The following is an 11,053-nucleotide window of genomic DNA, read 5'->3' as shown; positions in this document are numbered from 1 at the left end:
GTCAGAGCAGCCTCGAGATTAATTTATACTACAATGCGCGAAGCACTTGAAGGTAGCATAAACGTTCGCTTTGGTACTGCGTCATCTAGTTGCGGGTACTACGCATGCGTAAAGCAGCCGTTCCGAATGCTTGCATGTCAAATTACTATAAAATATCTACAAAGGCACACTACGCAGGGTGTAGCTGTGCTTTAATTACTCAGTAATCTAGTGCACTAGTTGACCACAGACTGAAAATTGAAACACAGTCCATTAGTAGTTCTGTTTTAGCGGGTTGTTAGACCGACACTGTGCTAGCCTACATGATTTGAAACTGAATTATTTTATTTTCGTTATTATAACATTTTTGTTCAATTTAGCCGCCAGTATTGATTTTTTTCCCAGTTTATTTGTTTATTTTTCCAAAATGGTTGTCAAGTTAGAGTTTTTAAGCCGGTGTTAAACGTAATTCAAGCATAAAGGACATTTTTGATCAATAGTAAGTAATTACATGTGTTAATATTTAATGTACAAAGGTGTGAAAATACTTGCAGGTTATTTTTGTTGTGTTTTGTGCTTTATAATTTACAAAATGTAATCAGTTAACATTAGTACAATATTGTTAGTATTATATGTAGCCATCTACAGGGGTTGGACAATGAAACTGAAACACCTGGTTTTAGACCACAATAATTTATTAGTATGGTGTAGGGCCTCCTTTTGCGGCCAATACAGCGTCAATTCGTCTTGGAAATGACATATACAAGTCCTGCACAGTGGTCAGAGGGATTTTAAGCCATTCTTCTTGCAGGATAGTGGCCAGGTCACTACGTGATGCTGGTGGAGGAAAACGTTTCCTGACTCGCTTCTCCAAAACACCCCAAAGTGGCTCAATAATATTTAGATCTGGTGACTGTGCAGGCCATGGGAGATGTTCAACTTCACTTTCATGTTCATCAAACCAATCTTTCACCAGTCTTGCTGTGTGTATTGGTGCATTGTCATCCTGATACACGGCACCGCCTTCAGGATACAATGTTTGAACCATTGGATGCACATGGTCCTCCAGAATGGTTCGGTAGTCCTTGGCAGTGACGCGCCCATCTAGCACATGTATTGGGCCAAGGGAATGCCATGATATGGCAGCCCAAACCATCACTGATCCACCCCCATGCTTCACTCTGGGCATGCAACAGTCTGGGTGGTACGCTTCTTTGGGGCTTCTCCACACCGTAACTCTCCCGGATGTGGGGAAAACAGTAAAGGTGGACTCATCAGAGAACAATACATGTTTCACATTGTCCACAGCCCAAGATTTGCGCTCCTTGCACCATTGAAACCGACGTTTGGCATCGGCACGAGTGACCAAAGGTTTGGCTATAGCAGCCCGGCGTGTATATCGACCCTGTGGAGCTCCCGACGGACAGTTCTGGTGGAAACAGGAGAGTTGAGGTGCACATTTAATTCCGCCGTGATTTGGGCAGCCGTGGTTTTATGTTTTTTGGATACAATCCGGGTTAGCACCCGAACATCCCTTTCAGACAGCTTCCTCTTGCGTCCACAGTTAATCCTGTCGGATGTGGTTTGTCCTTCTTGGTGGTATGCTGACATTACCCTGGATACCGTGGCTCTTGATACATCACAAAGACTTGCTGTCTTGGTCACAGATGCGCCAGCAAGACGTGCACCAACAATTTGTCCTCTTTTGAACTCTGGTATGTCACCCATAATGTTGTGTGCATTGCAATATTTTGAGCAAAACTGTGCTCTTACCCTGCTAATTGAACCTTCACACTCTGCTCTTACTGGTGCAATGTGCAATTAATGAAGATTGGCCACCAGACTGGTCCAATTTAGCCATGAAACCTCCCACACTAAAATGACAGGTGTTTCAGTTTCATTGTCCAACCCCTGTATATTGCCAACAGTAAAGAGGAATTATGTCTTGATACCTTAGTGGTATAGAAATCTTAATGCTGAGCGCCCAGGTGGTGCAGCGGGATATTCCGCTAGCACACCAGCGCAGAGTTTCTGAGCTCCTCGGTTCGAAACTCGGTGTTGCCACCGGCCGGCTGGGCGGCATCTGGCGGGCATAATTGGCAGTGCCTGCAGCAGATACGTATTGGCCATCGTATGTACAGGGTGGGGGCCGGACTATGTGTGGGTGGGTGGGTTTCATACGCTGCGTAAGGACCCTGATTGGCAGAAGAGACGCCTGTGCAGAATACATGGGCGAGAAGAGGAGGGCTGTACACGTGTTGGAAGAGGCGTGTACAGCGACGTGCTCTCCTCAGATGCAATCTGGCATCTCTCAGCAGCGGAAGACAAAAATTGAGTCGCTAAATCGGGAGGAAAATGGGGAGAAAATGCATTAAAAAAAGAAATCTTAATGCTCTATACAGGGACGTTCTAAAATGTTTGCTGCCAGCTTTTGGGCAGCAGTTTGAGACATAAAGAAATTATCTGCCAAATTAGATAGGGAGAAACTTGACTGACCTGTTTAAAAACCTGATCTGTGGTGTGTTGGATCATCCAGATTTTACTAATGTTGACTAAATTATGGCTGAATAACAGTAAACCTCCAGCAATTTTCTTTTGAAATTTAAGGTAGTAGAGTTTAAGTGTAATAAAGTCTCATTTTACCCTGAAGTTTGGCACTAACTCTGTAATACTGTGTGTTTTTGTGTGAAATGCTTAAATTTATGGCCCGTGTCTTGTTCTCCCAAGCCGATATGAATCCTATTTTAAAAACAAAATGCAGATGAACTGTATTTCATCAGCTGACCTATTTTTATTTTAGGATATGTCATGCAATTTTATTACAGGTACAATAAAATGAATGAAAAAGAATGACTCTAATGACAACTAGGAACATAAAACAACGTTGTCTTTATTGTTATATTTACGTTATTGTTATTTTCATATCCCAGCTTGGTTGGAAGCTTGGGTCACACTCCTAAAGGAGCTTGCACAAGGGCCCAACAGTGTCTGCTCGGTGGAGTCGGGGCAGAATTATTAAGAGTAGTGTGGATATTTAAACAACTCCGTTCAGTTCTCATTTTCTCATAGGCACGGTGGCTAAGTGGGTAGCGCTGTCGCCTCACAGCAAGAAGGTCCTGAGTTCGATCCACAGATGGGGCGGGGCGGTTCCTTTCTGTGTGGAGTTTGCATGTTCTCCCCGTGTCTGTGTGGGTTTCCTCCGGGTGCTCCCGATTCCTCCCACAGTACAAAGACGTGCAAGTGAGGTGAATTGGAGACACTAAATTGTCCATGACTGTGTTTGATATAACCTTGTGTACTGATGAATCTTGTGTAATGAGTAACTACCGTTTCCTGTCATGAATGTAACCAAAAGTGTAAAACATGACGTTAAAATCCTAATAAACAAACAAACAAACATTTTCTCATCCTGTTCCTGTAATTCTGAACCCGTTACTAGAACAGTAAGGTGTTTTATTTGGTGATAAATCAGGATTTCAATTTGCAGGCAGGTTAAGAAGCTTTAAGATGGATTCTGGATTAGATCCAAAGCCAAAGAGCTCGTCTCGCTTGCCACGGAAAACGCCACAAAACGCCAAGGTGAGAATCATTTCCTGTCTTCTTTTATTTTAAAATAGATTTTATTACCTCTTTAAACTCTGGTTCTTTAAATCAGTTTTAAAGTTTGTGGTGTAAATTGAACACTAACTAACACTGCTGTAACTGACACACGTGTGCAGTGGTCATGAGTGTTTTTACTTCATCCCGTGTGCATTTCTGTTAAGGTTTTGGATTAATGTGTAAATATTACTCGTTTGCACTGTTACTTACTTAATAATAGTTAAGTGCACAAAAGAAGTTAATGATTGACGTGTTCCTGTCGCCTTTTGTATTTTGCCCATGTGAACGATGCAGCTTCAGCAGATCATGTTCCCTTCCTCATGCTAACAGATACATTTACATTATTCTAATAAAGCTGCAGAATCGAGTCTTGATGACATTTGCTTCTTATGAACTTGTGTTTGTCTGACAGAGAGAGAACAAACGCAGCCTCAAACCCAGTCTGCAGGAGGCCAGGAATAAAGGTCGAAAGAACCGAAGCAAAGCAGAAGAGAAATTAACCAACCAGCTCAAAAACATGGTCCAAATTCTTTATTTCTTATAAAAAATGACGATTACGACAAACGTTTTTAATGTTTTAACCTTTACATTTAGTAATAATAAAGAAATCTTGGTCACTCCACCTTCAGGAAAAAAAAAATGACAGTGAGACTAAAAGTCTGAAATCATTAGTGAAAATGCTTCTGATCTGATAATAATAATAACAGTAATACAAATCATAATAGTAATAACAACTAAATAATTATAATAACAACAATAGTGGTAATGATGATAATAAAAACTAATGATAACTAAAATGAATAGTAATGCTAAAAATAATAAATAATAAAAGTAGTAATAAAAATAGTGTAGTAATAATAATAGTGGTATTAATAATAATTATAATAATAATAATTAAATAATAGCAGTTATAACAACAACAACAATAATTATAATAATAGCAGTTATAATAATAATAATAATTATTATTATAATAATAGCAGTTATAATAATAATAATAATATCAGTTATAATAATAATAATGATTATAATAATAGCAGTTATAATAATAATAAAAGCCGTTACAATACTAATTATTATGATAATAATAATAATTATTATAATCATAGTAATAATAATAGCCGTTATAACAACAACAATAATTATAATAATAGCAGTTATAATAATAATAATAATTATTATTATAATAATAGCAGTTATAATAATAATAATAATAGCAGTTATAATAATAATAATGATTATAATAATAGCAGTTATAATAATAATAAAAGCCGTTACAATACTAATTATTATGATAATAATAATAATAATTATTATTATAATCATAGTAATAATAATAGCCGTTATAACAACAATAATTATAATAATAGCAGTTATAATAATAATAATTATTATTATTATAATAATAGCAGTTATAATAATAATAATAATAATAGCAGTTATAATAATAATAAAAATAATAATTATAATAATAATAAAATAATAGCAGTTATAATAATAATAAAAATAATAATTATAATAATAATAAAATAATAGCAGTTATAATAATAATTATAATAATTATAATAATAATAAAATAATAGCAGTTATAATAATAATAATAATAGCAGTTATAATAATATGAATAATTATAATAATAATAATAATTATTATAATAATAGCAGTTATACTGATAATAGTGATATTAATACTACTACTAATAATAATAATAATGAAGCTGAAACTATCTGGACAGCATCTAGAAACAGAACAGTTTATGATAAGATGAAGGAAACCTGACCTGAAAAACTGGAAGCTGGACTGACCTGTTTACATTCCTCTAGCTAATCATGCTATAGGCACGTCAAGTCCCCTTCAGTCCACCACAGTCTTCTGCTCACAGATAAACACATGGCAGACTCCCATGCTGAATTGCTGACATTTTTGTTGTGGTTTTACTTCACGCACCTTTAAGTTTATTAAAATGTGTTTGCATGTGTGTAGAGTTTACAGGTCAAGCCAAAGGCGGTCGGAACGGGTCTCGTTTACTCGGACGTCTTCACCCGATATCACTGCCTGTGGGACTCCAGGTACGTTCTGCACCCTGCAGGTTTAGTAACGTCAAGATCTGCAGATATACACTGCGGTCGTTCCACCAATGTGCTACAGAGCTTCAATAAACGACCGAATCGAAGCTTAACGTCATTTAATTGTATTTAATTATTGCCTATTTTATTCCCAGCCACCCTGAGTGTCCGGAGAGAGTGACGGCTATAATAAAAACGATGGAGACGGAGGGGCTGCGGTCTCGCTGCGTCCCCGTGGAGGTAAAAGACCTGACGACCGTTCCATCCGTTTGCACTCAGCAGTTATGTTCGATAAATCATCAGACTGTTTGTGTTCACGTTTCAGACCAGATCTGCGTGTGAAGAGGAGCTCACACTCGTGCACACGTACGTCACCAAAACACAACGTTACCCGACTAATAAATAAATAATAAAGATGTTTAAGCTTGATGTGTTTTTGTTTGCGTCCGACAGGAAGGAGTACGTCGATTTGATGAAGTCGACTCAGACGATGACGGAGGAGGAGCTGAAGTCCGTTTCCGATCGTTATGATTCCGTCTACCTCCATCCTGTACGTTTTTTTCACGCAACCCACATTTTGTCTGCAAATTTTACCATGACTCGACGCATCAAAACGAAACACAAAACAAAATATATTTGACTAACTAAACTGGTCCCACTGTGGTTTACAAGATATAGCATAAAGCCTTTTTTCCTCCCAGTTTTCCTCCCAGTCTAGTCATATCCAACTCCCCGATCGTATTTGCACCTCTACTCCTGACTGAAGAGGGTCGTAACTAACACGTCCTCTCTAACACCGCTTCTTTTCACTTGCACCAGGCGGGATCATATAGAGCAGGGGTGTCAAACTCATTTTCACCGAGGGCCACATCGGCATTATTGTGGCCCTCAAAGGGCCGATTGTAACGTATCCTGCTGTGATTGCGGTCTGCTGTTTTTCTTGGAGGCTGAATTCTGCATTTATATTGTCCTCCTTTACCACAGACACGGCCTCATAACACAAGAGACGCACCGGTTTCTCTTCCTGAAGCACAAACTTGTTTTCATTTTCATTAAATTTCCTCCTTCTGCTTAATTTTCTTACTTATCTTCTTGTACAGTTTGGGATCATGTGTAAATATTTCTTAACATCATCTACTGGCGGGATGTGTCACTTTGCAGGTCACAAAATCAGCCTGCATTTTGAGAGATGCAGTTAATGTAGGATTTTACAGTGTATTTTAAGACAATTGTTCTGCTCTTGCTAATAGTTTATTTCCCTTTCTCAGCTAGACAGACAGACAGACACAGACAGACAGCTCTCTTCAGAATACAGTCGGTTTTATTTGCTTCCCAGCTGTGTGATACACTGTGAGCATCAAAATGAAGTAAAAATACAAACAATAAAAACAATAAAGAACTTAATACAGTAAAAGCACACACCCCTGATATAGAGAGTCACGCACCGATCTCCATTATCCGCTGTCTCTGTGCAGTACCTCGACCAGCCAGCAGAGGTCGTAATTGCAGCATTTATGTCACAAACTAAGATCGTCACGAGCTTAAGGTGGCTTCATCTGTCTGTATAATACCAACTAAACAGTCTATAAGATGTAGGATTCCACTAATGGTGTATTTACACATGCTATATACATACGAAGCATGTTTATAGGATCATTGTGTTGCTTTAGTGCAAGAAAATGATGTATAAAAATACTTTGATTACACATCTGTAACAGATGCAGAAGGCACCGTTAAGGAACAACCGTTCAGGTGCACGTGAGGCAGCCAGTGTGTAATCCCCATACTTTATCTAATACAGCGAGGCAGAAGATTTTCCACAGCGAACACACCCTGTTATCTACAGCTACGACCACAAATGAAGTGCTGACTGCTCGAGCAAATGGAAGGAAATGACTGTGCTCTTGAGTCACGACCGATATTAAATGCGTTAGCTCTCGCAGTCCGTCTCTCTCACAGTGAACGCATCGCTCTACTGTCAGTGTAACCCGATTGTGGCTAATACGAGCACTCGGAATCAAAACGCATTTGTTTATAATTTCTAGATGATGAATTTCTAGATTAACGCTACAGGACAGGAATGGGGGGATTTTTCAGCTGTGCTTTAATGTTAGGGGTGAAATTTTTGTGCCACACTTGTCAGTGCGCCCTCGGTGCAGCTCCCAGACCCGGAAAGAAATAGGACAGCTGCATCAGAAAGGGTATCCGGTGTAAAATCTGTACCGAATCTGGTATATACATATCAGAATGATTCGCTGTGTCTACGTTTAAAGTACAGGAGCAACCTAGAGAGGAAAACTAAAGAAAAAAATCCTGCATTTTTAAGCCTGTCTAAAGCCTGTCGTAACTGCAGCCACTGAGATCTAAGTGCGGGTGTGTTTTTTGAAATTATTTTGATATTTGCTCAAATTATTGTTGCTGCCTCTTTACATTTGTGCATCTGGATGAAGGGTTTACAAAAGGAAAGATTTTTATTTTGTTATAAACCTAATATAAAATCGAATTAAATGTTGATGGACACAGTGTTAGTTGGAGTTCATTTCAAGTAGGAGATCGAAGTATTTTAACATATTAAAAAATGTTAATTAAGTATTTTAACACTATATTGTGGATGACTTGGATGGCCACAAGTGTATAAAACCAAGCACCTGGCATGCAGACTGCTTCTACAAACATTAGTGAAAGAACGGGTCGCTCTCAGGAGCTCAGTGAATTCCAGCGTGGTACCGTGATGCCACCTGTACAACAAGTCCAGTGGTGAAATTTCCTCACTACTAAATATTCCACAGTCGACTGTTAGTGCTATAATAACAAAGTGGAAGCGATTGGGAACGACAGCAACTCAGCCACCGAGTGTTACCACGTAAAATGACAGGGCGGGTCAGCGGATGCTGAGGAACATAGTGCACAGAGGTCACCAACTTTCTGCAGTCGATCGCTACAGATCTCAAAACTTCATGTGGCCTTCAGATCAGCTTCATGGAACGGGTTTCCATGGCCGAGCAGCTGCATTGGAGCCTTACATCACCAAGCACAATGCAAAGTGTCGGATGCAGTGGTGTAAAGCACGCCGCCACTGGACTCTGGCGATCCGATGGACGAGTCTGGGTTTGGCGGTTGCCAGGAGAACGGTACCTGTAAGTGTGGTGGAGGGGGGATTATGGTGTGGGTCTGTTTTTCAGGAGTCGGGCTCGGCCCCTTAGTTCCAGTGAAAGGAACTCTTAATGCTTCAGCACACCAAGAGATTCTGGACAATTTCATGCTCCCAACTTTGTGGGAACAGTTTGGGGATGGCCCCTTCCTGTTCCAACATGACTGCACACCAGTGCACAAAGCACAAGCTCCATAAAGACGTGGATGAGCCAGTTTGGTGTGGAAGAACTTGACTGGCCTGCACAGAGTTCTGACCTCAATCCGACAGAACACCTTTGGGATGAATTAGAGCGGAGACTGCGAGCCAGGCCTTCTCGTCCAACATCAGAATGGTCATAAATTCCCATAAACACACTCCTAAACCTTGTGGAAAGCCTTGTCAGAAGAGTTGAAGCAGTTATAGCTGCAAACGGGGGCCGAAATCATATTAAACCCTGTGGATTAAGAATGAGTCACTCAAGTTCATGGGCGTGTGAAGGCAGACGAGTGAATACTTTTGGCAATATAGTGTATAATATAGTGTATAATATAGTGTATAATATAGTGTATCTTATAGGTTAGACCTGAATCTCCTGTGATTCAATCTGCTTGTCATGTGACCTTAAGGTTATTAAAGGTCATAAAAGCTGGTATGCTTGGATGAATTTGTTTGGGTTTAATCGTGTGTGTGTGTGTGTGTGTGCAGGACTCTTTCTCATGTGCCTGTCTGGCGTCCGGCTCCGTCCTCCAGCTGGTCGATAAGGTGATGACATCAGAGCTGCGTAACGGCTTCTGCGTGTGCAGGTAACCGGTTATTAAAGCTAATTTCAGTTCTACGTTGAGTGGAAGTGAAGCGTTTACATTCATTATTCGTTTTCTGCATCTGTTCAGGCCTCCGGGACATCACGCCCAGGCTGCCATGATGAACGGGTACTCCATGTTTAATAACGTCGCTATAGCAGCACGCTACGCCCAGAAACAGCACGGCGTTGAGCGGTAAGAGCGGCTGGATCTGTGATTCAGGCTGCACGTTGTATACACTCAGATTTACATTTAAATCAGTTGAGGGTTAAGGGCCTTGCTCAGGGGCCCAACAGTGGCAAATTGGCAACCTTCTACTGTATGTGTAGTTATCATTTATTACATATCCATTTTATTATTATACATACTTACATAGTGTTCCTATTGTTAAGCTTATGCTTATTTTTATTATTATGTATATATGACTATATTGCTATGTATATAGACCTAATATCATTTATGTAAATAGTTATAATTATTATACTAACCATATATGTTTATATAATCAAGTTTACTGTCGTTCTTTGTACATCTGTCTGTCAGTCTATTTATCTGTCTGTATATCTATGTCTATCTATTTGTCTGTCTGTCTGTCTGTCTGCCTATCTGTCTGTCTGTCTATCTGTCTGTCTGTCTATATATCTATGTCTATCTATTTGTCTGTCTCTCTGGCTATCTATCTGTCCATCTGTCTATTTATCTGTCTATCTGTTTGTCTATATGTCTGTATATATGTCTATATCTATGTCTTATCTATTTGTCTGTCTGTCTCTCTGGCTATCTATCTGTCTATTTATCTGTCTGTATATCTATGTCTATCTATTTGTCTGTCTGTATATTTATCTGTCTGTCTGTCTGTCTATTTTTGTTTATCTATTTGTCTGTCTCTCTGTCTACCTATCTGTATCTGTCTATCTATCTATTTGTCTATCTGTCTGTTTGTCAATCTCTCTTTCTATCTATCTGTCTATCTATTTGTCTGTATATCTGTCTTTCTGTCTGTCTGTCTGTCTGTCTGTCTGTCTGTCCATTTTAATGACTAGTCCAGTACCTTAACCTTTAAGGTCTTGTTGCTCTTTTGATGTGTGATGATTTTATGTGTGGTTATTTTATGTGTGATGATCTCATGTGTGATGATCTGATGTAGTTTTTTGATGTGTGGTGATTTAATGTGTTACAGGGTTCTGATTGTAGACTGGGATGTGCATCACGGTCAGGGAATCCAGTACGTCTTCCAGGAGGATCCCAGGTAGGATCCCAGGAGGATCCAAATTTGCAGATGAACACGTTACTCTCTGACTGTCTTTCTCATGTTGTTTATCCCCCCTCCACAGTGTTCTGTATTTTTCCATCCATCGTTATGAGGGCGGCTCTTTCTGGCCCCACCTGCCCGAGTCAGACAGCAGCACGGTGGGTTCGGGACCAGGCGAGGGCTACAACATCAACGTGCCCTGGAATAAGGTAACATAACTGTG

The 11,053-nt window shown here is 39.6% G+C and overlaps 1 protein-coding gene across 1 annotated transcript in view; it reads left to right on the top strand.

Moving 5' to 3' along the window:
• Positions 1–406: 406 nt before the first annotated feature.
• hdac6 (histone deacetylase 6) overlaps positions 407–11,053 on the top strand; it is a 28,573-nt gene continuing 17,926 nt past the window's right edge. Inside the window, exons 1-11 of the mRNA XM_062999453.1 lie at positions 407–478; positions 3,467–3,558; positions 3,992–4,099; positions 5,563–5,648; positions 5,801–5,885; positions 5,971–6,011; positions 6,099–6,195; positions 9,484–9,581; positions 9,669–9,773; positions 10,759–10,827; positions 10,913–11,039. Of these exons, the coding sequence (XP_062855523.1) occupies positions 3,487–3,558; positions 3,992–4,099; positions 5,563–5,648; positions 5,801–5,885; positions 5,971–6,011; positions 6,099–6,195; positions 9,484–9,581; positions 9,669–9,773; positions 10,759–10,827; positions 10,913–11,039 (888 nt within the window). The 5' untranslated portion in view covers positions 407–478; positions 3,467–3,486. The remainder of the gene's footprint in view (positions 479–3,466; positions 3,559–3,991; positions 4,100–5,562; positions 5,649–5,800; positions 5,886–5,970; positions 6,012–6,098; positions 6,196–9,483; positions 9,582–9,668; positions 9,774–10,758; positions 10,828–10,912; positions 11,040–11,053) is intronic.

This window comes from Trichomycterus rosablanca, chromosome 7, assembly GCF_030014385.1.
Source record: "Trichomycterus rosablanca isolate fTriRos1 chromosome 7, fTriRos1.hap1, whole genome shotgun sequence".
In the NCBI taxonomy this organism is placed as follows: Eukaryota; Metazoa; Chordata; class Actinopteri; order Siluriformes; family Trichomycteridae; genus Trichomycterus; species Trichomycterus rosablanca.
Note: the sequence above shows the minus strand (reverse complement) of the source record. Positions and strands in the feature narration are given on the sequence as shown.